Source organism: Apiospora marii, assembly GCF_038362585.1.
Source record: "Apiospora marii strain CBS 49790 chromosome Unknown utg000004l_segment0_segment0, whole genome shotgun sequence".
Taxonomy (NCBI): domain Eukaryota; kingdom Fungi; phylum Ascomycota; class Sordariomycetes; order Amphisphaeriales; family Apiosporaceae; genus Apiospora; species Apiospora marii.
Genome location: NW_027117375.1, coordinates 2,106,844 through 2,134,760, shown reverse-complemented (window position 1 = coordinate 2,134,760; position 27,917 = coordinate 2,106,844). Strand labels below are relative to the sequence as shown.

At 53.8% G+C, this 27,917-nt stretch overlaps 7 protein-coding genes across 7 annotated transcripts; 3 read left to right on the top strand and 4 right to left on the bottom strand.

Annotated features, from left to right (window-relative positions):
* Positions 1-1,576: 1,576 nt before the first annotated feature.
* Positions 1,577-1,840, top strand: PG985_006611 (uncharacterized protein; the record flags this gene model as incomplete). Its single annotated transcript, XM_066826380.1, has 1 exon — positions 1,577-1,840. The coding sequence occupies one exon, from the start codon at positions 1,577-1,579 to the stop codon at positions 1,838-1,840; it is 264 nt and encodes an 87-aa protein (XP_066685987.1).
* A 1,126-nt stretch (positions 1,841-2,966) lies between these two features.
* On the top strand, positions 2,967-4,165 carry PG985_006610 (TPR repeat protein oca3; the record flags this gene model as incomplete). The annotated part of the gene is made up of 2 exons (XM_066826379.1): positions 2,967-3,111; positions 3,141-4,165. 2 exons carry the CDS (start codon positions 2,967-2,969, stop codon positions 4,163-4,165), a joined length of 1,170 nt encoding a protein of 389 aa, XP_066685986.1.
* A 209-nt stretch (positions 4,166-4,374) lies between these two features.
* Positions 4,375-5,409, bottom strand: PG985_006609 (carboxyphosphonoenolpyruvate mutase; the record flags this gene model as incomplete). The annotated part of the gene is made up of 2 exons (XM_066826378.1): positions 4,375-5,172; positions 5,272-5,409. The coding sequence occupies 2 exons, from the start codon at positions 5,407-5,409 to the stop codon at positions 4,375-4,377; spliced, it is 936 nt and encodes a 311-aa protein (XP_066685985.1).
* An 805-nt stretch (positions 5,410-6,214) lies between these two features.
* PG985_006608 (uncharacterized protein) lies at positions 6,215-8,380 on the bottom strand (the record flags this gene model as incomplete). Its single annotated transcript, XM_066826377.1, has 8 exons — positions 6,215-6,506; positions 6,579-6,842; positions 6,908-6,948; positions 7,007-7,341; positions 7,415-7,522; positions 7,602-7,657; positions 7,997-8,279; positions 8,362-8,380. The coding sequence occupies 8 exons, from the start codon at positions 8,378-8,380 to the stop codon at positions 6,215-6,217; spliced, it is 1,398 nt and encodes a 465-aa protein (XP_066685984.1).
* A 3,923-nt stretch (positions 8,381-12,303) lies between these two features.
* Positions 12,304-14,442, top strand: PG985_006607 (uncharacterized protein; the record flags this gene model as incomplete). Its single annotated transcript, XM_066826376.1, has 7 exons — positions 12,304-12,705; positions 12,803-12,852; positions 12,925-12,966; positions 13,026-13,167; positions 13,218-13,932; positions 13,986-14,191; positions 14,317-14,442. 7 exons carry the CDS (start codon positions 12,304-12,306, stop codon positions 14,440-14,442), a joined length of 1,683 nt encoding a protein of 560 aa, XP_066685983.1.
* Positions 14,443-15,986: 1,544 nt separating this feature from the next.
* PG985_006606 (uncharacterized protein) lies at positions 15,987-18,706 on the bottom strand (the record flags this gene model as incomplete). Its single annotated transcript, XM_066826375.1, has 3 exons — positions 15,987-18,031; positions 18,108-18,308; positions 18,361-18,706. The coding sequence occupies 3 exons, from the start codon at positions 18,704-18,706 to the stop codon at positions 15,987-15,989; spliced, it is 2,592 nt and encodes an 863-aa protein (XP_066685982.1).
* A 5,357-nt stretch (positions 18,707-24,063) lies between these two features.
* PG985_006605 (uncharacterized protein) lies at positions 24,064-27,260 on the bottom strand (the record flags this gene model as incomplete). The annotated part of the gene is made up of 3 exons (XM_066826374.1): positions 24,064-24,203; positions 24,257-26,896; positions 27,038-27,260. The coding sequence occupies 3 exons, from the start codon at positions 27,258-27,260 to the stop codon at positions 24,064-24,066; spliced, it is 3,003 nt and encodes a 1,000-aa protein (XP_066685981.1).
* Between the last annotated feature and the right edge of the window lie 657 nt (positions 27,261-27,917).

Here is a 27,917-nt window from a genome sequence, read left to right as displayed (position 1 = left end):
ATAAGTGTGTCGTCGTCGTCGTCGTCATCTCTCAGTCGAAGCCGCATGATAGCACGTGAATGAATGCCTGCATCAATCGAATGGGATGTGCGACGATCTCGCAACACCGAGAAGAGGGTGAAGCAAAAGTAGAAGAAGCCTTGCATCAACACGCGAATGAAGCAACGGCGCTTCTCCCCACCTCTTTTGGGGATTCTGTATTAAGGGACGTGTTCCAATACCTGGCTAATTTCAGCGATGGCGTGACGGCGTGACGAATCTCCGAGTTACACCGTCCCGTCCCACCAAAAAGCGAGGCAGCCCACGACGATGGGGACCTGCGAATGAGACGGCGGCGCAGGACCAAAGTTGGATAGTGAAGATGGGCAAGGCTTCTGGCTTCCCAGAATTTCGAAAATGCATGATCTGCAATGCTTCTGCAGATAAAAAAGTCGTGATGTGCACGGACAGATGAGTCGACCGAAGGGTTCTGCGAAGGGGGGTCCGACTGGCCGGGACGGAATTGCGGAGCCGCTGACAGCCGCCGATTGCCTTGGAGCCAACCGACTTAGCGTCCGATGTACTACTACAACAGTAGGTAGGTAGTCTGTCGGTCATTCTATCTACTACGGCCTGGCCCTCGAGAGGCCGTTGGTAGAGAGGGTCTTGCCGAGAAAAGACACACCACATGGCACACGAACAAGGCCACCACCTACGTCACACAGGCGTGTGGTGCCTGGGCCGGTGCTGGACAAGCTGCGCCTTCCGACCCTTCAAAGGCACGTCAAGGGATGGGAGTCTGGGAGGGTGCTGGGTGCGGATGGGAGGGTGCTCTCTTATAGCGGGCCAGGTTGAGCATCGTATGATTGTCAGGCCACTTTGGCAAATGGGCCCCACACTCACGATCCGGCCAGCCTTTGGGACAGAAATGCCCAGAAAAATGCCCGCTCGAGGGTTCGTCTGTTGACGGACGAAGAAGAAAGAACGCAGCTGCAAGGCTGTCCCAGGGTCTCCCAAGGATCCAGATGTGCTGGGTATATTAGTCAAGACAGGGCAGGCCGGTACTGGCTCCCGATGACGGGCGAGCAATAACCGAGGCCTTGGGTTGGCCTGGGGTGCCTGGTGGCCCATGATGCCTCTGCGACCTGTCTGGCTCGTGGGGATTTGTTCCATTTACCACGTTGGTTAGTTGGGCACACGCGACATCTTCCTTGACCTTCTTCCAATCCAGCCCGAAGACCCACCCAAGCCCATTGAAGAAGCGCCGACAATGGCGAAGGGCCTTCTCTCTCGGTGTTTCATTGTACTTGTGCCGGCGAGCTCATGTGATCTCCCCCCCAAGAAGTCCCTTTTAAAAACATTCTTCCTCCTTCGTCCCATCTCGAAATCGTCGACTTGTAATATTACTACTACTACTCTCTTTTGTCGGTGATTTTTTCTTTAGCATCCATTCCTGCCCATCCCATAGCATCGCTCGATCTGCTGTTATTCCTACACAAACTCAAGTGTCTCTCTCGCACCCTCTCACCCTCTCACACACGCCCCGAGTTCCTCCTTTTTACATCTTTTTTTCCCCCCCAACCCCCCAACAGCAATCATGGTCTTTCTGACACGTCTGGTCTCCATGACCAACTTTGCTGTGGCTTCGTCGGCTCTGGGTTTCCAAGTGTTTGTCTTGTACCCTTGGCACATCACCCTCGACGAGTCGTTTGAGGAACTCAAGAAGGAACACATCAAGGTCCTGGGCGCCGTGTCAGACATTGCGAAGGCGGTAGATCCCGACGAGCGTAAAGGCCTCCAAAAAAGTATCCTATCGCGTATGAGCGCCATGCCCTTCGCCAAGCCTGAAACCAAGCCATGAAGCCCCCCATGGCGCTTCACCTCACATCTGACTTGACCTGACCATGATATCCAAAAAACCATGTCACTTCAAGACTCTGTGACCCCGGCTACGAATGCAGGACTTCGGATGCCCTACCCTGGCCTATACGGTCAACCCCCCAAGAACGATCTACGGGATGGATTGGACTGGACGTTCAAGGAGCAGGGGAAGATATAGACGACGACGGGAGGTTGTAACTGGGTGATTGCCATCACGCCAGCTAATATCGACAAAAACACTTACACGATGCTGGCCGCTGCCCATCCTTCTTTCTATCATGCCCTCTCCGACCAAAGCTAGCTAGCTTCTTGCCAGTCGGTGATGGCGTTTCGACAAAACACAACGTTTCACCAGGACGAGCCACACTTGACACCCACGTTTGATCGTTACGGCGTGTTGGATGGTCTGGAGCAAAGGGGTGTACTGATGAGTTACGATCACCAGCTGACAACATTTGCCCCGTTGGTGGTGTGGATGGACGACCACTACAAGGGAAAGAGACGTCGCCATTGTTATATAATTCTAACTTGGCTCAGGCCCCAGCTACGATTATAGACTTTTTCTTTAGTGGGAAGACTGGATATAATAGACTTTTTTTTTATTACATTTGCTCTGAATGGGGATGCTGTGTGGCTATACCCAGTCTCATCTCACTCGCTATCACTTGTAGTTCTTCAGCCCTGACTCATACGGTCGGCTCCATTGCTGCATGACATAATAAACGACCTGCTGGGTTGACTTCTGGGTTGACGCCGGCGACGTAATCTGACGGGCGGCATAACCGAACGAACATGTGGCTACCTACTTGTAGTAGCTGCAGATACACGTCCGTAGGAACCCACTTGATGCCAATGCCCCCACGCGTGAACCCCTCCTCAGTACCCTCCTGAGGGAGGAGTTTCCATCCACAGCGGCAGCCGTCGTCACACAAGAGCTCTCCACTCACGACCCCTACCTAGTCCCCAATACTCGGTTCGATCGAACCGATGGAATCCGCTCTCTCACGCTGTCTCCACCCTCCCTTAGTATACTGCTGATAATATCCTGTAGCGCGCTAGCTTGGCTACCTAAAGTATCTCTACTTAGTTGACACGCCGCAGGAAAAATGTCGACACCTTCTTCTGATGCCATCACTTTCGTGCTTTCAGAGCAGGAATCGACCGTAATATTTGAACAGAACATCATCCCCGCAGAATTTGGCGGGCTCGAAGAGAATGTCGCCACGCTATTGCCACCATCCCCACCAAATAGTAAGGGGGGAGGAAGTCACCTGTCGCAGTTCTCATAGTGGGTCAAACGGGTGCCGGTAAGACTCGTGCAGCACCGGCCATCAAGAAGGCTTTCGAGTCTGTCGCCATCAGAGGTAAACACAGGCGTAGCAGGGACAGTAGTGTCTTAGCTGAAGACATAAAAGAAGAACAAGAGGGGCCCGTGCTTGCGCACTTCGTCGCCGACACCTACAAGACATACCACCCGGCTTACGCGACCCTGTCCGCCGCAGAGCAAAGAGATCACCAGCCGGGTCGGGCCTCGGCGGCGACGGGGCCTGACGCGCGGCGCTGGCTCGCCATGGCGGCCCGGTACGCCGTGGCGCTGCGGGCCGACGTCCTGCTCGAGTCGGCGTGCCGTTATCCTGACGACTTCGCGAGCCTGGCCCAGACGTTCCACGAGGGCGGGTACCGGGTCGAGGTGGTGCTCCTGGCGGTGCCCGCGGGGCTGAGCAGGCTGGGCACCCTGACCCGCTTCTACCGCCGGCGGCGGCCCTCCGAAGAAGCCGCTGGGGCCGAGTCCTCGCCGCCGCGCCAGCAAGGGGCGCTGTTGCAAGCCCGGCTGACGCCCAAGAAGGTGCACGATGCTTCGTACGAGGGGCTCCTGTACGCCGCCGAGTTCGTGGACGAGGCGTCTGTCGTGGACCAGGTTGTGGTGGTGCGCAGGGATAATCTCGTGGTGTATGCTAACGAGAAGGAGAAAGGGGAGAGGGGGCGCAACGATAATACTGGGGAACAGCCCGGGCCAGGAACGGCAGACGCTCTGAGGCGAGAAAGGCGGCGGCCGCTTCTAGAAGGAGAGCGAGATGCTGCAGCGGATGATTTGGCTCGGTTGAGGAGCATAGAAAGGGGGCCGAGCAGCGAACTATGGACCCAGCTCGCGGACGTCGAGGCGCTGCTGGAGCCTCTACTCGCCGAGACGGCGTCGGTAAGCGGCGAGGAATTCCCAAAGGTAAGACCGCTGGTTCTGCCCAGCCAGACCATGTCTTTGCTGGAACAAGATGGCGGCTATGTTGACTTGAGACTCGGAACATGATTGATTATGTCGGTCCTAATGTGTACTTAAGAGAACAGAAGGTTTCTATTTCCCTGAGTAGTTAAATTGTGGTATCATTTGATTTCGTATATCGTAACAGAGAGGGGGGGAAAAACCCCCCTTCGTTCCATGACCCCCTCTCCCAACCTGCTTTCGTCTACGTTCGCTACCGTCGAAAACTCCGGTTGCTGAGGTACCGAGATCTTACTCTATACGCCCTTGGAGAAACTGGAGCCCCCTACCTCCTGGTCAAAGGCGCTGCACTCGTTGAGGCCGCAGAGCTCGAAGACGTCCCGGACGCTGCCGTCGACCTTCTGGGAGCCGTCCTCGGTGGTGACGTAGCGCTCCTTGATCTCGCCCGTGTCCTTGAGCTCGCGGGCGAACTCGCGCATGCCCAGGTAGACGGCCGACATGCCGCACATGGGCCAGATGACGATGCGGAAGCCCAGCTCCTGGGCCTCGCGGGCGTTGATGAGGGGCGTGACGCCGCCGCCGACCATGTTGAGGAAGCACGGGGTCGGGCGGAGCGCCTCGACGACCTGGCGCATCTGGTCGCGGCTCTGCATGCCCTCGAGGAAGGCGACGTCGGCCCCGGCCTCGACGGCGCCCCGCAGCCGCCGCACCGCCTCGTCGTAGCCGAGCGACTGCAGGGCGTCGGTCCGCGCGATGATGACAATGTCGGACCCCATGCGGGCCCGGGCGTGCGCCGCCGCCCGGATGCGCGACCAGTAGACCTGGTCCTCGACGAGCTCCTTGCCCAGCAGGTGGCCGCAGCGCTTGGTCGTCACCTGGTCCTCGATGTGGAAGCCCGCCACCCCCTGCAGGATGTACTTCTCCGTCGTGCGCGCGACCATGAGCGGGCCGCCGAAGCCCGTGTCGGCGTCGGCGATGACGGGCACGGAGCGGTCCAGCCCCGCGATCATGCCCGCGTTGGTCGCCATGTCGTCGACCGTCGTGAGGCCCAGGTCCGGCTGGCCCAGCCGCGACACGGCTGTGCCGGCACCCGTCTGTCGGTTGGGCGGCATGTGTCAGTTTTCTTTATCATGGCTGCAGTGCACCGGATCGGACATGACGCCTAATGGAAATGGAACGGGGTTCTGCCTTACCATGTAGAGGGCATCGAACCCGACTTGGAGGGCCATGCGCGCCGTGATGCCATCGTGAACTCCCGGGCAGACGACAATCTTTTGCGGGTCGGCGAGGAATTGCCGCAGCTTCGCGGCGCCCTTTTGCTGTGCAGCCATGTCTGCTTGACTTGGATACTTACTTGATGTGCTCTAATTGGCGAAAAACGGGATCTTTCGCTCTGGATCCACGTGCTTGGATCTAAGTTACCGCGTATGTGAGTAGAAAAGCTAGACGGGTCTTCTTTCTCATTCGGCTCTTTTATAGGTAAACATATGAGATCACCATTGAAAACTGGCGCTCCGTTGTCGGACAGCACGGCGTGGGATTCAATATAAATATAGCTTCAAGGAGGGGCGATGAGGTCCAACAGTAAGGCGGAGATGCGGACTCTCTGCGGACTCTACATTTGTGGGTAGCATTTTGGGTCTTTTGGCGAGTTTGGTCGGATTGTTCGGGACTCGACACTCAATCTCCAATACTAGTCTCGACGGGAATAACCACCGCTCGATCTTCTTGGCCGCAATGGCTGTGGGGATCCTCGGGCATGGCCTGCCGACGGCTTGTCACGATGCGGGGAATTGAAGCAGGGAGAATTTCGATGCCGGAGCCCTCGGTTCCGGATCGCAGGTTCTGTCGGATCGCGTATGTTCAAGTAGCCGCCCTCGGCATCGAGTCACACTGATTTGATGGGACGGAATGTGGGATTGGAGGAGGATGTACTCTGGTTCGCATTGAACAATGCCAGGCTTGTTAGTCTACGGGCCTCTTCGGCTTTCCCGAAGCTGACGTCACCAGACAGAGGCTGGCTAGGAGGCAAGTGCTACTGATGTACGCCTGCCTATGTATTTCCAGAAAATCTGTGTATCCAGTTAGTTGGCCCTGGACCCTCATGGCCCCAAGCGACCCCGTACAGTAAGTGGGCTAGTACATATATCTGAATTCTGGATTCAGATCCCCGAGTTCGCCCTTTTCGTACTCCGATAGACCGACGTTCCTGACCGCTTTTGCTCGCCCTTTGTTCTCGACCATGATGGCAGCCAGATACGCGGCGCAAGACGCGGCACTTAGTGCGGTGAAAGCAACCCCGATCGAATATCCCTTCTTGAAGTACGGTGGGTCGTCGAACGCGTATGTCGCAATAATGCCACCGATGTTGCCAAATCCAATCTGCCAGGCGGTGCCAATGGATCGCCGGTGATGCCCAGCCAAGTTCCTGCATCACCCACATCAGCTCAGCAAGTGCAAGGAAAAAGGGGTCCGCCCAATCGTCATAAGTATTACTCACATATTGAACCAGCAGACAGTGATGGGCATGGAACCATAGATGCCCATGACGACCAGGAATAGCGCGCCGTACTGCAAGTCCAGACTGTCATGAACATTGAGCAGGATTCCGAAGCCCGCAAAGGATATGAGCATCGGAATCAGAGTGAAGAGGTAGCGGTGTTTGAAGCGGTCGGAAATCGCGGCAATCACCAAGGAGAAGACAAACGAGGCTGCCCACGGCGGGACTGATCGCAGCTGTGTCTGGATGGCGTTGTATTGGTAACTGCAAACGGTCAGCGACTACGGGACACACACCAGTGCGGAGCAGTGAGCTCGAGAGGCACCTACGTGGCAATGATGGTGGGCGCAAAGAAAGCGTAGCCGTATGCCTTGCACGGGGAGTTAGCTTCATCTCCTAAAGCAACGTCTCGGTGGCTTCAGGCTTACCGGGACGATTAGCCCAAAATACATGAGACCGCCGAGGATAACTCGGTAGTCCTTCAGGACAGTCCCAACGTCACGCAAGCTGATTTTTCTTTCCGCGGCGTTGTGCCCTTGATCGGCCCGTAAGCGCGCCTTGACGTATTCGCGTTCATCTTGTTGGAGCCACATGGCTTGTTCCGGGCTGAGGAACATGTCAGTTTTGGGACCAAAGGAATGGGCGACAGGAGCAGCGTACAAGGATGGGAATGTGAATAAGAAGATGAGTCCAACCAGGGCAGTGAGGGTGCCTTCAAGGATGAAGATCCAGCGCCAGCCGTGGTAGCCGCGTATACCGTCCACTGCACCCAGCAAACGTCAGTCAGCGAGGGCCACCCACCCCTGAATCAAGACTTTCCGTAGGGTGCTACTGACTTTTACCAATGGCAGATGCGAGCAGACCGCCGAAGGCTCCTGCCAGACTGGTGGACGAGAAGAACAAACTGTATCGTTTCTGCGCCTCGTCACGTCGATACCACATGCCTGGTTGCCAGTCTTAGCATTATACTTGGCCAGCATGCTATCTGGCACCCGAGCAAGGGGCAAGCATATGACGACTCACTCAGGAGGTAGAAACAGCCAGGGAACATTCCCGTTTCGAAGAGACCAAGGAAGAATCTGCAAGCCGTTAGTCTCAGTCTCGTTCTGGGCCACAGCCGGGGGGCCTCTGCATACCTCGTCGCGAGCAGGCCGGCATAGTTCTGCACCAGACCCTGAAAGATTGACATACATCCGAACCCTATAACACAGCCTGATAGCGTACACGGTGGGTTAGCCGGGAATTTCTCCAAGCGGGATTTGGGGCACTTATCAAATCCTGGGCGTGAACTTCTTCAACAAGATATTGCTGGGTATCTCAAAGAACACATATGGTACAAAAAACATGGTCAAACTGTCTGAGCATCAGAACGTGGTCGCTTGGGAGGGGGCCGGTCCATTCGCCCTCCGTCTACCTACGCTGTGCTATACTGAACCGTCGAGAGGCCCAGATCTTCGCTCAGGTGAAAGGAGCGGGCATTGGCAATGTTGACACGATCCAAGAACGCCAAAAGGTAAAGAATGATCAGAAAGGGCATGAGGCGGAAGTCGATGCGGGCCACGATCTTCCCTTGCGTGGTATGCGCAGGGCACACCACGCTCGCATCGTCGTTATACGGAAGAGCACCATCACTACCGGGATGATACGTGTTGTGGGTGGGTGCCTCGCTTCGGTGCTCGGCTTTCTCTTCCACCGCGCTGGCTATACTCCCCAAGGTCAGTTTCCCTATATATCCAGGAACATCGCCGCCGCCGCCGCCGTTCAGATGGGAGAAGGTACGTACACGAAGATTTCCCGAACATGTTAGGATGAAGCGACCGAGCCAGAACAGGGATGTATTCGCTACAAGAAGCGGGCAGCAAACAGCATCAACCGGTGTGTCAGTAAGCGACAAGTGAGCAGTGGGAGAGCCGCCGAAGAGGGTTTTATTCGATTCGTTCCTGGGACTGCGACGGCCAAGATTAAACACTGGCAACTATAGTGGCGGCGGGTTGTCCGGATCAGAGCGACCAATGAGTAAGACTGCTTGCTGGATAGCATTTAATGGCGAACAGCCGCTCCCCTCCAACACCAACACCAACGCTAGGAGCTATCAGCTAACCCCCATGTCACTTTAGCTCATCGCATATCAAATACGCACGAGCCACCCGCCAAGCCAGTAGTGACAGGCGTTGAGCTTCCTACCTATACTTAACATATATAGGTATACAGAGAGATACGAAGTCATATAGCACCCGAAATACAAGTCTATATACCAGAACCCGATACCTAACCAACCCTGACCCTATTCTAACCCTATCCTAACCCTAACCACTAACCCTAACCACTCTAACCCTAACCGGTCACCTATGCTCAACATATGCTAAGTATATGCTAAGTATATACCCTTTTCCAGGGCTCTCTAAGGCTCTCCAGGGCTCTCCAGGGCTCTCCAGGGCTCTCTCCAGGGCTCTCTCCAGGGCTCTCTCCAGGGCATATTTTCAGCATATGCTCAGCATAGGTGGTAAGCTCAACGCCTGTCACTACTAGCTTAGCGGGTAGCTCGTGCGTATTTGACATGCGATGAGCTAAAGTGACATGGGGGTCAGCTAAAACCCGCCAACGCTAGCACCCTCTCCCATCGCATCGCAACTTGACACCAATGTCTCACAAACAATCGCGCTTTTCCAGTCCTATACGCACAATCCTTCCGCGAAAAAAAAAACCCCCCTTCCCCATACATGCGCCATCATCATCAGACCAAAATCTTCTTCTTCTTCTTTGAACCTGCCTGGTTTTTTTTTTTTTTTGCTCGTCTTCCCCCGCCACTCAGCCAGCCACATCCACCCGTAAGCAGGAAGCCGATCACGCAACTGCGGGCCGTGGGTATTACAGGTAGTTGAGCTGCCCAGAGAGGGGAGCAGGGGGACCTTCCCCAATGGCAAAAGGGCGATGGGGCAACGGGGCAACGGGGTGTGGGGTTTAGCCCATCCATCTTGATGAATCCATCAATGAGCCTTTCCCCATGCTTGCTACTCCCCGTGACAGCAACCGGCTTCTTCCCAAACAATTAATTGGCCCGAGGTAGTACGTGCCGACAGCGTTCTCCTCTTCCGGATGTATATTATTCATATCCGTTCCTACCATCTCATTCATGTGTGGGATCTCAGCTGTGGCGCTGTATTATCGTTATGTAATTAAAGGTAGGTGTAGCATTTGAAGTACATGGTGTGCTCCCGAACGATTCGATATCCGAATGCTTGGTACACCAAGAAATGTGCTGGACTGCATACCTATCCATTCTGGCCGCGCCATTTTGCACAAAAGAAGACTCGACGGCCCGCCCAATCTTGTCACCTCCGTTCGTTCGGCAGGCAGCTCGTGACAGCTTATCTGACCTGGCTTTGAAGCCTGCCGAACCGCCTCGATTAGGCAGCTCGTCGCAGTTCACCACAATCTGGGAATCATCGGTATATATGTATGTATACAGAGCACCAGTCTGTTCTTGGCATTCAAGTATACAGGAGTTTCGAATTCATCTGATAAGTCTAAACAATTACTCATCCTCGTCTGTATTAATCAGATATCCGGATAATCGGATAACGAGAGTTTACACTGGTTTTGGTGGCGCAGAATACCATGTACGTGAGTAGATTTGGGCATCTAAGTTTCTAGGTTCTTATCACAAGCCGTCCTGGGCGGTCAAAGGGATAGTCCTCTGCACACATAGCTATAGGACCATAGGACCGAAACCTGCCCTGCATCTTCGGGAAATCTTTGAAACAATTCTTATCCTGTTGCAAGTTGGAAACACTGTTAAGTGCTTAACACTCTTGAAATAGCGAGGTGATTAACATCGTTCGTGAGAGAGCCTTAAATTAAATACCTCTCTATCTATAGCTAAGTACTCACATCTACGGTAGACCCGTGTGATTGGAAATTGACCGCTATTTATCCTTGGCGAACTGAATTTGCATGAAGGGTCTGCGAGAGCTACGACAAGATACTAGTGCACGGAGAAACGTGTCCGTGATACGTTTGCTTACACTCGGTGAAATTGATATCATATCATGACGAGCCGCGCTCAGAGGATATGACTCGCAAGATTGAATCTACAGGTGACTATTGGTATAGAAGAACTTGGCCGAGCAACGAGGGATGGAGGATTGTGGGAATAGCCAGAAAGGATATGTATGGCATTATCGTTATCAGACGCTGACTGCTTACCTACATACATACCTTGCGAGCGAAAAAGGTGAGCCTCGGTCGCCGGCGACCCATCTACGCATGCAAGCATAGACACGCAAGGTCATCCTAGGCCCCAACCCTTCCAAACGGATCACGCAATTCGCGCCCCGAGACTCGAGAGCCGGCAAACGGCCGAACAGGGTGGGCATTGGATCCGGTCGATGGATATTAGTCTTCTTGGTAGCAACCCGTACTTTCTTAGCCAGGGCAACGGGGGTGTCGAGTGGTGACGTAGTAGCAGGCATAGAGAGAGAGCCTGGGCTGCTGCTATCTAGGTTTTCTAAGTAAAATCTGCACGTGTAGGATTCGAGAGACGTCTCGGGTAATTCAGCATTGAAGGGAGGCAATCACAATGGTCCTTTCGATGTACCTGGAGTGAGTGGTAGGGTAGGTAGGGCATACAACGTAACACTGCGCGAGCAGGTGCAGGAGGCAGGAGGCTTGCACTCCCGCCAAGGCCTCCAGCTTAGCCTCACATCCTATTTCTGCTGATCCTTGGCGTGCAGACATGAAAGAAGCTTCTTCGGCTTGTCCGCCCCGTCATTCGATCATTGGGTTCCCTCCATCTCTGCGTAACTTGAGGCACACTTTTTATGTAGGTGGTTACAAATCTGTCGATTTCAGTTTGCAGAATGGATAGATCAATCTTTTTGAACAGTGGGGCCTCCCGTCTTGAAAGATGGGAATTCAGGATTTCCGACATGGGCAAATATTTTAGTATGTGCATTCGATGGCCTGGTGTTGCCGGTACTCAGTACTGTAGGTACTGCCATCAATCGATTGATCCTGGTCGCACTAAGCCCATCCACCAGAGGATCCCTCCCCACGCACGGATTTCTAGTACCTACTCGAGCAGGACTCGAGCGCTGTGTTTTGCGGGAGAATGCGGGCGCCACTCGGCCTCTTCGACCAACGACTGTGCTCTGTGCTGCTTCAGAGGGCCACACCGTTGCCATGATTGGGCCATGCCAGGCCTCCACTCTGTGTACCTCCAGGACTGCTAACCTTAGGCCAGCACGTCATTTCATCCGCCCTCTCTCCTCTGTATCCTCTGCCACGGTGCCACCTCTTGATAAACCTTGTACGAAAGGATTTCCTCGATCTACGCACTCGGTGGGTGGTAGTCTGTACTTTATTCCCTGCCCTGCCAAGGTGTAGGTATGTATGTAGTCAGTCACTGGCAGAGACTGGCTTGTGTCAACATGAGATAGATCAATTTGATGGAAAGAGGCCCCCTCCCCAGATACTAAAAGCCCCATCCTCACCTCTCTCTCTTGACTTACCTCCTGGCCGGATACACCACTATACCTACTGTATCGATTCTCCGTGGCATTCCCAACATCCAGATGCGCAACCTTGTGGTCTACTTATAGCTCGAAATCCGAACTGCCTTGTTCCGGCCACACGCCCGCCCGCCCGACTCAGCCTTTACCCTGTGGCATCCCCAATTGCATCTCTACCTAGCTGCCCCAAGGCGCCTTCGTAAACTCAATTCGCCATGATGGCCAATTCGTCCAAGGAGGCAGTGGACGAGCGCAGAGTCGACGGCTACGATGCCGAAGCCACGAGCCGGGAGACGAAGCCCACGGGATGGGCAGCCTGGTTTGGCGGTCCGACCGTCAAGATCGGGCCCCGTATTGCGCCCGTGGTGGCGCCTCTGAACGCCAATGTCAACACGTCGGACAGCGAAATCGATAGTAAGGACATCCTGATGAAGCAGATCGAAAGCGAGGAGAATTCGGCCATCCAATACCGTACCTGCAGCTGGCAAAAGGTTCGTCCAATCCAAGCTTTCTTGGCTGTCGATGCCGAGACGGCAGCCAAGCCATGGCACAGCGCTAACATGGTTGTGAATGGAACGCAGACTGCCGCATTGTTGTTCTCCGAGTACATATGCCTGGTGAGTACACATTGGTCCCTATGAGACTCTCGAGGCCGCTTTTGCATCCGGCGACTGCGGCACGACCGAGTGCATCATGGCTAACCCTGGTTTTTAGGCCATTATGAGTTTTCCGTGGTCGTACAGCATCCTCGGCCTCGTTCCTGGGTAAGCTTTCTTGGCTTTTTGGCCATCTCTTGGCAGGTAGCCTTGACTGACACCAACACCACCCCTCGCTAGTCTCATTTTGACCGTCGTCCAGGCCTTGATTGTGCTGTATACGTAAGTGTCCCTCTGAGCGTGTGTGCACAGAATCGAGGCCGACTGACTGACCGGTATAGCTCGATTGTCCTGTGGGAGTTCTGCTTGAGGCATCCCGAGGTGCGCGATGTCTGTGACATTGGCCAAATGCTGTTCTGGGGGAAAAAGTGGGCATGGTGGGCCACGGCCATCATGTTCATCCTGAACAACACCTTCATCCAGGTAGGCCTTCCTCTCGGATGTGTGAGACACATGCGCTGACGGTTCGAAAGGGGCTACACATTCTCATCGGTGCCAAGTACCTGAACACCATGGTGGGCCCGGAGTCGAGTGTTCATTGCCAAACCGTCGCGTTTGGCATCATTGTTGCCCTCATCTCCTGGGTGTGCTCGCTGCCGCGAACCTTCGAGATGCTCTCCAAGCTTGGCACAGCTTCGGCCTTCTTTACCTTCATCTCCGTCATCCTGGCCACCGTGTTTGCCGCGATCCAAACGAACCCGGCCAATTTCCACGAGTCCCCGGAGACCAGTCCTGCCGGGGCCGCCCTTCCTTTTGGCAGTCCGATTGTCACCGCGATTCCCATTGCAGGCACGACTTTTGTCTCGGGGCTCAACGCCTTCCTGAACATTAGTTACACCTTCATCGGCCAGATTACACTCCCCAGTTTCATTGCCGAGATGAAGGAGCCCAGAGATTTTCCCAAGGCTCTCTGGGCTTGCACCATTGCGGAGATCCTCGTCTTTAGCATCGTAGGAGCCGTCACTTATGCCTATGTCGGCAACCAGTACATGACGTCCCCAGCATTTGGATCCCTGGAAGATCTGTACAAAAAGGTGTCGTTCTCATTCATGATCCCAACCCTGATCTTTCTGGGCGTCTTGTATGCCTCGGTCTCGGCTCGTTTCATCTTCTTCCGCCTCTTCCAGGGCTCGCGCCACAAGAACGACCATACGCTTATCGGCTGGGCTTCTTGGTCAGGCATTCTTTGTAAGTGCATCCGGAGCATATGGCCGAATACAAGTTACTAACTTCAGGATAAGTGGCCACCTGGGTCCTCGCGTTCATTATCGCAAATGTCATCCCCTTCTTCTCGTCACTACTATCACTCATGTCTTCGCTTTTTGATTCATTCTTCGGGTTCATCTTTTGGGGAATTGCGTACTTTCGCATGCGGAAGGCAGATGGCTCTGTAGCCCTCCTCGGAGATAGGTCGTTCCGTGGTTGGTTCGAAGGAATCCTCAATATCGTGAGTATATTGCAAGACGCCATGAGGCCAATACAGTGGAAAACTTCTCTCACTGCCTTCTCCGGCGCTGCACCCCCCCCCCCATCGCTTCGTGGTTAAGTAATACAGCCACTAACACATTTTAGATTATTGTCCTCACCGGCCTCTTCTTCCTTACAGCTGGAACCTATGCCAGTGTTGAGGGCATCATCGAAGAATTCGAGGCAGGCACTGTGGGGAGTGTTTTCCAGTGTGCAAGCAACGGGATTTGATTTTATGCATTTTTTTTTTTCTGACAAAAGCTTTGTTTTGATTATGACTCACGGGACCGCCAAACCGGAAAAGGCACAGGGGTCGAGGCCATATACTTAAGAGCGGTATATACCAGCGCGTCCATCGAGACGCACAGCGAGAAGAAGCAAACTCGGAGGGCTTTTTTTTTTTTTTTTTTTTTTTTGGGGGGGGGGGGAATACGCACGACGGGCTTGGGGATCCCCAATGTTTTGGCTACATCTGGCACACAGCGCTGTCCAGTATAGTAAATGCACAAAGAAGCGATTCACTCCACGGTGGTCGCTTCGAAATCATCGCCTGCGCCGCAACCGCATCCAGTGGATGCCTGACTTTCACCACGAATCTTGAGGATTAGACATCTTCTCAACCCTCCAGACGACCACAACAACCATCACCAAGACCCCCACAGCTAACTTGACCGCAGCGTCTAACCTAGTCCGATTCCTTTCTTTCTTCTAGCGTCCTCAAGAAGTCCATCCTAACCACCTGTTCAAAGCCTGGAGCACCGCCCCTTTCCCGCTATACGATTGATCGATCAAGCCGACACTCGAGGGCCGTCAGCCACCTCGTAAGAAGGCCCGCGAAGAAGCCGAGGAGGAAGATTTGGTGTTAACTGGCACGACTAATCGTTAAAGAATATTTCACCATGTAGGTCCAGCCCCTTGATCCTTCCAGAAAGCAGGTAAGTAAGTAGTCTGCAGCATGCCGACGTACACAGAAGTCAAGTCTAGTATCTATCAGACTTATCTATAGCTACTCCTTCCGTCATCTGCGTCTGGAACACCTCTCAGGGAGTAGAAGATGTAGTGCCCCATCGTTTCCATACTTGACTTACACAACATAATGAGCGTCTACAAGGCAAGGTTTTTAGGAGCAACAACACAGGCTTGTTGGCCCTGAGTTATAACCTTGACAGTACATTCATGACAAGGTACCTTGTGGATTAGAGGTGGTTGATTTCTAGATAAAACCTTCGTATTATATATGACATGGGCGATTCCTAAGTCTCTTTTTTCGATTGGACGGCACCGCGACCATCAACCCGACGACGTAGTGGTATAAACGGGAAATGGGCGGCTTGTTGCCGACTCTTTTGACATTATTAGTCTGTGTTTTGTATGTATAGAGTGCAAATCTCTCTCCTCTTTTTCTCAATCATGCACGTCAAAATGGGGTCCTGGGGGGTATCCATAGAGGGCAATAGGGCAGCCATACATTCCACCCGACTTCTTGTTCCGCCCTGCAACTCCTGTGCCTTTGAACAAGACAGCACATCTGACTGACCGAACGACAACCAACGGGGAGGCGGTCCAAGAAAACCAAAATAGATTAGAAAACCTCCACACCGCTCGAATCATCCACCAACGAAGAACTCCCAAGTGAAACCCACTCCGTACTCGCTGAACCAGAACAAATGTGACCGACCCAATCTGACCCAACAACCACCGACTTAAGCCGCAATGCCTCTGGGCTCGAGTAAACGATGGAGCTGAAGCCAAAATCGCGCAAGAGCAGCATATTCCTACGATTGCCTAGCCCTTTCTTCATGCGTTGTGTGTACAGGCGGCGGAGAAGTAGGAAGGGGTACGTTTTGTGGTTGAACAGACTTCTGCATCGCCTCTTCCACAGCACTCGGGCCGCGCCTTTCCTCCTCCTCTCTCCTGAGGTCGACACTCTTGTTGCGGATAGGGAGGGGGCCATGACTAAAATCACCAGGAGGTGACTTGGTCCTCTTATGGTCGTGATTCTCCTTGGCTTCACGATACTTGGTCTTTATCCAACCCAAAGGACCTCGTGCTTCATCCCTCGCATCTCGACTTCCAGCTTCGCTCTCTGCCAACGTGGCAGCAATGTCGGATGATTCGCCGGTCCAGCTCTTCCTAGGACGGTGTCCGTGACCACCACTTCCGATGGTGGACGTGCTCGTTTCGGCATGGCTATTGACCCCAAGGTTTTGGGTTTGGGCCGTTGCTGCATTCGCTAATTCTTCTTTCTTCCTCGAAAAGCGCCAGCGTCGCTTTCTCTCTTGTTCGGCTTGTTCAGCCGTCGGCGCAGGGAGACTGTCATACGCATGGTCCAAATCAGAGCCATCGTTATATGATGAGTGCAAGGAACCTGGCGGCGAGCTCTTTGGCTTCAAGGTCTTGGTTGGTTCCTGTTGGACGGGAGCCGTATCCAGTGTATTAGTCGCGGGTACTTGAGAGGCCCTCGGCGTAGGCTCTGACGGGGTTTCAGTGGAAGCACCGTTCTCGGTCGGACTGGTTTCCGGACGAGGCGCTTTCTCCAAGGGGTTGGCCTGCTCCATGGGGTTCGCTGATTCGTAAGCAGGCGAAACGGCGCCACCTGAATGAGGCAGCGATGCTGTAGAACTTTGCGCACTAGGGTTAGTACTACCGGGCATTCGCTTTTTCCGGAGCTTGTTTGGCTGCCGCTTCTCCGGGTCGGCTCCAGGCGAGCGCTGGAACAAAGTCGGCAAGTTCTTCTCGCGGCTCGGGGTCTCCACCGGTAACTCAAGAAGTCTATCCTGGCTCCGCCCAGCGATATGGGCAGCGGGCATGAGTGTGGCGCCAGCATTGGTCCGGTTCCTTTCTGATGGGCTGGCGACTTCTTCTTTCACGGTTGGTGGGTGACCAGCGGGACTGGGAGAAGCCGGGTCAACGGCAACTGACGGCGATTCTTGACCTTGACGCTGGAAACGGCCAGACGATATGTGCGGCGATTTCTTGGAGGGGACGGTGTTGCTTCTCCCAAGACTGCCAGCGGGAGTCGTGGCCAAACCAGGGCTTCCAGGCGTGGAAGCGCCGTTGGAATGGCGGGAGTGCCTGGACGATGTCGAGCGATTCCGGCGGATTTTCCCGTCTCGGCTGACACTGTCAGCTGCCGCACTAGCATTAGAGGAAGATCTATAAACTCCTGAGGCAGATCGCTTGGGTGCAGGTGTCGAGGGAGAGACGACAACAGGGGGGGCCGGTATGTATTTCTCAATCACTTGCTTCGTTTTCTCGTCCGCGGCAGTCCCGGGCATGCCGATCAAGAAATGGTCCTGATTCTCAATAAGAAAGATGATAACGCATTGGTTGAGGCGGTACTCTTCGGGAGCCATGGCATGGTTTGGGTGCGACAGCATGCCGGGCTGAAAGATAGCTGCTAGATTCTGAGCAGTCATGCGATTCTCGTCGGCCTTAGCGGCGAAAACGGCTAACAGATCGAGGATGTATAAGAGCAGCTGTCGGTTGAGGGGCGGCAATGCCTTGATGAGGTCCTGGTACTGCTTGATGGCTTCCGTTTCATCGAAATTGTCGACCAATTGGCTGCCTTCAATGTCACCTACAGCCTGCTTGGTATGCCCTCGCAAAGGATCGCGGAACTTCTCGTACAGATCAAGCGGCACGACAGGCTCCGGCAGGTCGTTCAGGTAGCGGCGAAGAACGTTGGCAGCATCGTGTACCGTATAACCATCCCATACGAGGCCTTTGCCATATCGGTCAGGCGAGTCAAATGCCACCTTCAACTCCTTGATGCGTTTCTCTGAGCCGCTGAGCCGGAAAATACCTTCGATGCCAGTGGCTGTTGCATACTGGTTGTAAGCCTGTGTGTTCTCTCTCTCTTTGGCTGAGTGATCCAAAGTTGTGTGGTAGCTTACCTTTTTCTTTCAGAAACACGCCGCATTTGGCCACCACTATGGGCACATAACCATAGATATAGCTCTGACCGTTGTCGTCGACAAGCGATATAGCAACATTGGCGTAGGTGATGCTTTGTCGCAATGGCACACCAAAGATGCCTTGCTGTCGGGCCTCTGTAGAAAATGCATAGTTAGCACCATAGCCCAGCGTCATCGCAGCTGGGAGGCGTGGGTAGAATGGGCCGGGTTAGGCCCCAATATGGTCCAGTACCGGTCCAGAAGCTTGCCTGCTTGCATTGCGATATTTGCCCAAGCAAGCAAGCAAACATGAGGTTGAACGGGCGGAGCAATGCAGAGGACCCAAACCAGATTAATCCAGCAGCAATCGCATCGATGCGACTGATGCCTAGCGAAACTGGGCGGGTGCGAGGAAGAGTGTTCAAGTTTGCCTTACCTTGGCTCTCTTGGTGTCTTGACTGAAGCTGGAACCTTTTCCACCACGACTTCAAGTCTCGCTTGCTGGGCGGCGACGCAGTGTTTGTAGAAGCGGACGGCTGGACCTGGTGTTGGAGCTGTTGGGGCAGTGGTTTAGACGGGGATGCTGCTGCAGACGTCATTTCGTCGACAGTGACGCGCAAGTAAGCGCGATGCAGGCGAGATGAGAAGCAGACCTTTGGATCGCCAATCTACAACAGACAAACAATGTCGGGTATATGCGATTTGGATGTTGGAGCCCCAGGGCGGTCGGCACGTGTATGCTGAGTGGCTTGGTTGGATAGTCGAGTAGTCGCTGCCGCCGTGGTGGCCGCAGAGAAGGTGGCAGCCGTATTGGGTGGATGTTGGTGAGACTGCAATGCGACGAGGCGAAATGCGACCGGTCTGTGTTGGTGGCGCTGTTGGCGAGGTTGCTTGCTGTCTTTGCTACTGGATTGCGACGAGGCCCGGTGCTGTGCATTCGGAGCAAGGAGGGGATTCGACGGTAGGTCTGGGAAGAGAACCCCTCGGGCGACGATCCGACGGGGGTATGGTTCTGAGCGTTCAGGTACGTGCGTGAGTAGTGAAGTTCGTCAGGCGAAAGGAATGAGTGAGACGGACAGTCGAGGATGATGGAAGCAGTGTCGCTATTTTTGGACCGAATGGATTGGAGAGGTGACGCGAGAACAACAGGGCCCGTCTATCTATGCTGTCGAACGGGCTGTGTGGTACATATGGAAGGCAGGGTGTGTGGTGTGGGAGTGGGATTGAGCGAGGTGCGACGAGACTGGATTAACTTGACTTGACAGTGGGCAGGCAGTGTTGGTTGCTTCAAGACCAAGACAAGACAAGACAAGACAGGGCAGGCAGGCAGGCAGGAAGCAGGCGCTCTCGCGCTCTCTCTCTCTCTCTCTCTTCTTTTTCTTCTTCTGCTTTTGCCCTTTCTCTTTCTTTCTCCCACCGGCTGTCAGGCTCGGGTCTGATCTGATCAGGTTCAGGTCCGGGTCAGGATGCAATGCAATGAAGGAGGTAGTATGTACCTACTTTGACGGTAGCAATTGGGGTTGCGACTCAGGTTAGGCACAGGGCTGGGCCTTTGCCTTGCTTGAGAGAGTGCGAGCAAGAGTCTGGAGTCAAGAAAACAAGAGGGCGGCGGGGGGTTTGGATGCACAATGATTTGATCGATGGAGGTGAAGGTGGTACTGTACATGTCAATCCCGGGACCCAAGGCCAGAAGCCCCAGAAGCCCAGGCGCCTCGATTCAGGCTAGCAGCCACCTTCCAAATTGCTACCTAATGTACGGGGGGTAAGGAGTAGAGTATGCACCAGCCAGACAAGACGTGCTAGTAGGAGGTAGGTATGTATGTACGGTAGAGAGGCATTGGATTACTCGCACATACATAACGTTTCCCATGTTGATCACTCGTTCATTGGGTGGGCATTCGTTCGTTCGATGACCTACATAGGTATCAATGTTACCGCACTGTATCCTGGATCACGTACGCGTAGCAGGTAGGTAGTCAGGTAGAGTCCCGTCCGTCGACTTCACCCGCCTGCAGTCACTTCCAGTGTCTGTAATAAACGCCATCCAAACAAAGAAACGCACACATCACACTCCAGGAATCCTACCTCCTTTTGAATGCCAAGCAAATTCTCATCTCGGTAAATCCTCCCATACCTATGTGAGTGTCATAGAGTTTCAAAAGCCCTCGTGGTATCTCGTGTATGCAGTTCCCAAAACTCTGCCCGTCCGTCTGTCTACTCTCGCGTCGTTCTTGCTGTGTTGATTTGAGTGTTAGAGTTGGCGCACTCGGCAGCTATGTATGAATGAAGTATGTTGCTATTACGTGAGTTCACCCCTGTGTTCATGCCTTGCCCAACGGTAGAGACTTACATACATCAAATGTGGCCTAGGCGGTAGGTCCAGGGGGGTGGGTAAAAGGGTAAGACAAGTAATCTGTGGTGACTCTCTCCCTCCCTTCCTCCCTCCCTCTCTCTTCCGCTTGAAGCTGTCTGTCGCACTACATCCTTTCCGCCTCACGTGGCTTTGCTAACTGGGTGGTTTTCTGGCACCAGTCCACTTCAGCCGTCTGATCTGATTCCCACTACTCCGTACAGCTATTAGCTGGAATTGGGGGGAGGCCAGTGAGAGGGAGAGAAACTGTTCCCATTTCCACAATGCGAACGTAACCTTAAAAGCCACATGCTTATTTCATCATTGTTCCTTTTTTCTGCTTCTTCTCTTTCTGCCCCCTTATTCTCTTTCCTTCTCCTCAGGCTGCTTGGCACACAGTCAAGATGATTACTGCTGGCGTACTGTACAGACAGACCGTGTGTGCACAGTCCTGCAAGCTTGCAAACCATCTGTCGTGAGTCGGGTATGTAGCGTTGAAGCCAGGATTCGACGGCTCTAGTACTGTCGGCTGCCGAAGACAGTGTTGATCAGGAACACAAATCTAGGAAAATTGTCTGGGGAAGGGCAGAGATAACAGCGGGGGCCGAGGCCGAACCCAGAAGCACATGTGGCTTGACAGGGTTGAGAAACAAGTCCTGGCCACTGAGTACCTACCTACCTACCGCCCAAGAGCCAAACCATCATGGAATCGTCCAGGTTGAAACGGGCCACTGGTATGTCATATGGTAGGATGCTTGCCTTGCACACACACACACACAGCCTGTCAATTCCAGCCAGCTTTTTGCATCAGAAACGTCCCCCAATGGCTTAGTGACCTTCCTTGGGTGTCTGCAAAGAGGTTAGTTGCAAAGGGCAATTCATTCTTGACGCGGCCAGACGTTGCCGACTTCCGTGGCAAAGTACTTGACGTTTCCGAAAACACAAGACCAACCCGTCCCGGATGTACTACTGCTGTTACTGCTGCTGCTGCTACTCTACTAGCTCTGCGATGTGGGCTGTGGACTCACTGGACTGTGGATTATGGACTCTCAAGTCCACTCACTTGACGGCATCTTCCAGCCCGCCATCTCCACGGCGTTGTCGTTGTCGTCGTTGTTGTTGTTGTTGTTGTTGCTGTTGAGTCACAGCATGCACAGTCTGCCAACCATTTACTCCCACCATACCATTGTGACCATGGATTTTAATTGGCGCACAATCATTCGTTACCTGCTGTTGCTGCCATGTTGCAGGCACTACACGTACATGGGGAACCAGCACGCACACGCACACGCACGCCTCTGCTCAGTGGAGGCATCGCAACCCATAGGTATGGAGAAAGACCGGCGTCATTTTTTTTCAGGGTCCCCAGCCTCGTCGCAAACCGGACTTGGCAAGTTGGCTAGGGCCCCCCTCGTTAATCGGGGGGTCCTACGTCGCAGATGACGTCTACCTGCCCTCTGTCAGCTACCAGCTGCGTACCATACAGGATTGATTTGACTGACCTGAGTGGCATATGCGAGGGAAGCGGCCTGTCCAACCTCAAGCTGCGGCTCGCAAAACGGTCTCCGGCTTGCACAGCCTTAGGTCCCATGCACGTTCGGATCAGGACAGGAGCCAAGCTGCACTGGACTGACGAACAAAAAGGCTCGGGTGATGCCGAGCGATATAGGTACCGTACTGTAAGAGGCACCGACCTCAGGCCCCCCCCCTCAACTCTCCTCCCGGGTCTTGGATCGTGGGGCTGACCTAAAACTCCCCCTCTCTCAAAAAAAACCACCTGCACATGCACCATGACAACAGTTTGCTGCAGGCGACGAATTCGGTGCGACTCTCCGGCTGATACTACCCATGTCGGTCCCTCATAGGACGGGCGGGCATTGTTCCTTTTTCCCTCAATACCAACTTGCCTAGGCACATTTTAAGCTTGGAATCTACCCTTTTTGCCGCCACTCATTAGATACACAGATGATAGATCTCCTACCAGCCTCTGTCCAATGTGCGCCCCCCTGCCCCTGGTTTGTCGTAGCAAGGACAATAGTGGCGTGGATCCCAGGCCCTATTATTAGAAATCCGTCTTATTCTTGTCTGGTGGGACTTGTGAGCATCTGCATTGAATGCGAATGCGCAGTGAATAATAAAATGAAGAAGTGACCTTTGTCTCGATCGCGTGTGTAACCATCAGCTCATGGATAAGTACTCAAGGTAGCCATGCTTTAAACAGACACAGACTGGATTAGAGGTTCTTGCCTAGAAGAACAGAAACAACAAAAAGTCGGGTTTCACCCTACTGACAGACCCGTTGCTCGAAGTCAATGGCTGATTGGGTAGGTACGCATAGATACCATGGGACGATGTTTGCCATAAACTTCTTGGCCCTGGCCACTCCGCCACGTCGACTGTGTAGACAAGAGCGCAATACTCGGACTTCCTCAACACGAAGCATGTGGCCCCGAACCTGGCTGGCTGAGTTATAGGGCATGACCATCTACCCTGGCCTGCCTCACGATGGCCGAGAGGCGCAGCTTGCCACGCCAGTTTTTCATGTTTGTTATGGCTGAATTTCTCCGCGTGCTTCTACAAGTATACGCCTCCCACGAGAGAAGTGGACTGATTTGACTCTTCTGCCGCCAGCCACTTGCCCCATCACCACCAGTCATGAAAACAGATTGATGGGTGGATGGAGGAGAGATGGTGTCGTACGAAGACGGAATATTAGAGCCAGCATCCCTGGCCATGGTAAACATTGCACAGTCGCACGCAAGCACCATGAAAATGTTTAAGTTTGATATCCTTCTTTATTCGCTGGTATAACCATGCTCACTCCGAGCAGATAGCAATCTCTGTCTCTCATCTACGGTGATAATGATAACTGCCAATGCCGCGAACCCTGACCAATCCACCCTCCCCCCAACCAACCTAATCAATGAGTGTATGCACAAAGGCCACCTTCCATACAGGGTGTATGTATAATTGCGAGGTCGTCCTGTAGGAAAATGACAAGGGGGAAGCTGGCTGAATTGTCGAACTGGTCTAGTGAAGAGCATCCCATCGCTTCACGGCCGCGTCGGGCGCTACATCTCTACTTAGCCTACATTGAGTAGGTTTTTTGAGTGCAGGCGACCTGAAGTTCCCAAAATAACAGTCTGCCCACCAGTCATGCTTGCCTGCCCTTTGCTTTGGGCGACATGAAGTGAATAAATAAAAACAAAAGCGAGCCATGCCGCGATCCGCCAATCGCAATGATATACCATCGAGGCCTGTATACTGAACCAACGCGCCAACGTACAACAGACTCCCCTGATCCAATTGCGTTGTGCGGCATGGCCCCTGAACGACGCCAGACCATGACTCATGTTGCAGTCGACCTTATATGAAAACGCCGCGACTATGAGAAGAAGGGAAATACAAAAGTTGAACCTAGAAAGAAATAAAGGCAACCAAACGCCACTGTATGAGCCCCTTAGAAAAGACAAGACCGAATGGATGGATTCTGTGCGAGGGTCCGGGGGGATCCTGCGCCATTTGTGAATATAGCAGCCGCGGGGCATGGAATAAAATAATGTTGCAGTCTTTATGCATATCATCGTGAGTCGTTATAGAGTATTATCAATATGTTGGAACGCTTCGCGGCATGATTTCGCCGCTTCGCTTCCTTCCAAGGCCCTGCTGTTCGGCCTTGGAAGCATTTGCAATGATTTGCAATTTCTTTTGGAGGGAGGATAGCCTGACAGAGATCATACGTATCACTAGTAACAGTCAGTATCCCATGTCGACGGGCTCGTTGGAAACAAGAACTTACTCTTTTGGACCGCTTCTTGGTCGTCCGTATCGATCTCTGATGCGCCCTCGCGAGCAACGACATCGGCGTTGGAGTTCGTCGCATTACCAGTAAGCTTTCGTGGGGACAACCCTTCGTCGCTGTCGAGGACTGCTTCGAGCATGCGTATTGCAGTGAGATACGAGATCTCGCAGCCCTGTAGATCTTCGTTGGAGATTTCGTTGATGGCGGCTGTACGGCTCATTTCTAGTGCCCTGTCGTACATCAACTTCTCGGCACTCAGGCCAGTGGTCAACATAACTCCGTCTGCTCCAGATGTCCCCATCGATGCCGATCCAAGATGGTGGTTGTTCGGGTGACTCGGATGGTCCTCCGGCAATTTGCGTTGAGCTTGTATCAGTTTCTCCCTCACCAGGTCGGCCTTCTCCAACGTTTCGTTGAAGCGCTTGCGTACCCATTGGACGGCCGAATTTATTCTTACAGCGCTGGTTTGGACAGTGGACGAGTCCCGGGTGAGGTGTGTCGGAGTGTTGCCGTCGCCCTTGCCTTTCCGCGTCCACCAGATACCGGCAATATCCATACACCTCGCTAGCAGTGTCAGCGCCTTGACGTAGAGCACAAGCGCTTCCTCTGAGAGGGCCACCTCAGCCTCAACAGTCAGTCCGTCATCCTCATCCGCGGGTACTTCGTCTGCCGGAATGCCGCCCAGTGTGCGATTTGATGATGGCATGAGAGGCATGAGCTGCTTCAACTTGACCTCGGCAAAACCCCAAACACAGTCGCTTCTCGTCGCATAGTCTTCAATGCCTTGGGCAATCCGGACATCTTCATCCAAAACACCGCTTTGGCGCCCATCCGTCAGAAGTGCGGCGGGCGCGGCTGGTGTCGGATACGTTGGGAATGGATTGTATAGGGGCGGCGATGTTCCTTTGCCGAGCAGATGAGCAGGGTACTTGAAGCCAAACAATCGCAGGCTGGCGTCTTGAATCGCTTTCGAGATGACCGACGTGGTAGAACTGGGACTTCCAGACATATTCTTGTCATATGACCCCCGACGATAGTGGTCCGGTCTCTGGCTCCCCTGGGCAATTTGAAGAGCTTTAGATCGTTCTGCTGGGATTGCACCAGTCGTCGAAGTCGGAACACCTTGCTGTGTTGCTCGTCGCACAATCTGACCGGCCTTTGGGGACGAGCTTCCAGCCTGCGCACCCTGGGCAGCTAGCTGGTCGGCCAGTGCGTTTACCTCCACGTATCTCTTCTCAACGACGACGTAGTCTCGTTCGAACGCAATTTCTTGCGCAACTCTCTCACGCTCATCAGCAGCAGCACTCTTGCCTTTTGCTTTGTAGGGGTACTCTCTCAATGCAGATGAGGGCGAGGGCTCCTCATCTCGTTGAAATCGGTTGAGCGACGCATTGGATAACCCGCGGCGGCGTCGATCCTCTAAAAGCGATGGACGGCTAGGTGCCGACGTGGAAGGAATGGCCTGTGGTCTTCGAATACCGAGTCCAGGCGCTATATCGTCCCGCGGTGAAGACGCCGCCCGTGAAGCGCCACGGGTGGGCTCATCGTGGCCTGGAAACTCACTGGGGCTCGCCAGAGGTGAGGACCTCAGGGGTTTCTCGCGAGGCGACGAAGGAACGCCTTCTTCCCGCCCCGCATCAGCCTCACTGAGACGATGTCTACGAAGGAACGAGGTTCGACTGGGGCTTGGTTGCGGCTCGTCAGTCTTAGACATGGCTCGAGCTTCTTTTGGAGACGGCCTCTGGACACTCGGTATATCGTCTTCTACCAACCCGGGTATAGAGCCGGTCACAACAGGGTGGTTGAAGAAGTTTTCGAAGCTCAGCCGCTCGACAGGGTTGCGCTTCAGAAGAGCCCGTATCAACGACTTCAAATCCGAGCTCACCTGACAGTCTTTTGGGAACCTAATTTGATCATCGGCATTCTCAATCTTCCTTAATAATTCAACATGGTTACTGGCCCTGAACGGGGGTTTGCCAGATACCATCTCATACAGTACGGTTCCAACAGACCATAAGTCGGCTTTTGCATCGTAGCGCTCGTAACGTAGGATTTCCGGCGCCATGTAGAGAGGTGAGCCACACAGCGTCTCTGCCAGAGAGGTGGAAGGTAAGACACGTGCAAACCCGAAGTCGGCGAGCTTCAGCATCGGCAGAGACTCGAGGCCTGCTGCCGGTATCAGAGAGTCGTGGCTAGCACTAAGAATCTTGGGGGCTTCCTTATTTGACGACCTGTACTGGACTGACGGGAGAAGCAGTAGATTTTGGGGTTTGACATCGCGATGCACAAAGTTTCCTTGTCGAAGGAATTGTAGGGCACTAGCAAGCTGCTTCAAGAAGTGCCGATTGACAACTTCGTGAAGGCCAGCATTCGGAACACTGGGATACTTGCGAGCCATCTCGCAAGTAACAGGATGTGTGGCTAGTTTCTCCCTCTTCTTGATGAACAACGATAAATCGCCCAGTTCGCAGTATTCCATGATGAGGTTGATGTGGGTCGAAGATTCGATGCAGTCATGGAGGGCAACGATGTGAGGGTGGCGGAGCTTCTTGAGGATCTGGATTTCGCTATACAGATTGTCCTTGAGCTTCTTGTTCAATCGCCCAAGCTCGACCGATTTGATAGCGACAAGGGCACCTGAAGTCTGTCGTGATGATAATTGTTAGCGCAGGTCTCTTCTCGAGGAGGGTGAACGCCATGACTCATAGCCGGTGCTGTGCTGGAGGCAGAGCAACAAAACAAAACAAAACAACCTCCATGGGAAGAAAACGCTCGCACTTATACCACTGCTGCGGGAATCCTTCCAGCAGAGCGTCTTGTAATGGTTCCAAGTCAGAACAGGAGCGGGCGTGAAGGGAGGACCAACCTGATGCTTGCCAGAATAGACCTGAGCAAAGCTGCCTTTGCCGATCTCTGCACCGATGAGAAACTGGCCAATGGAGTGGTCGCTCGCCCTTGACCGTCGGGAGGCGGACGAGCCTGCCGAGTTGCGGTCCGCCATGGCTTCCTGTGAGTGTATTGACCAGGGACAGGAAAGGCGGTTGACGAAGCCCGCAGGCTTATAAGAGATCCGGGGAAGATACGGTGGCTCGGGTTATCGTCATGTGCACGATCAGATTGTGTTCGATGTGGGAGGATGGATGAGTGGGATGAAAGAGATCCCGACGATTGCGCAAGGCGGGCGGAGTATGATGATATCGAGGATTCCAAGGGAGAAAGAGAAAAAGAAATAGAAGAGTCAGTCAAGTGAGATGCGCGCACTGCCTCGAGAAGCTAAGTCCTCGTGGATGATAGTACAGAGCACGGTACGGATCCCGAACGGTACGACGGTTGTTGATGAAGCTGGGCGTGGGCGCCAGATGATGTAGGTACCTGGGGTGAAGTACCGTAGCAGGCGACCCAGGTTTGGCTTCCGATAGGCCGGGGATGCCTGAGCGAGGCACTGAAAGGCGGGGATCGGCTGATGTGTCACTGGCGCGATCTCTGGCAATCAACTGGGGGCTCAATGGCTGCAGAAGCGCATTCAGATCCAAATGAAAACTGCAAGCAATCAGTCGAGGCGCTGGGCTCGGAGGTGGGAGGGTAATTGAGGTAGGCGAGAGAAGAAGAAGGATGAAAAGAAAGCAGGCGAAAGGGTCACGGGGAGGTGACTCTTGAG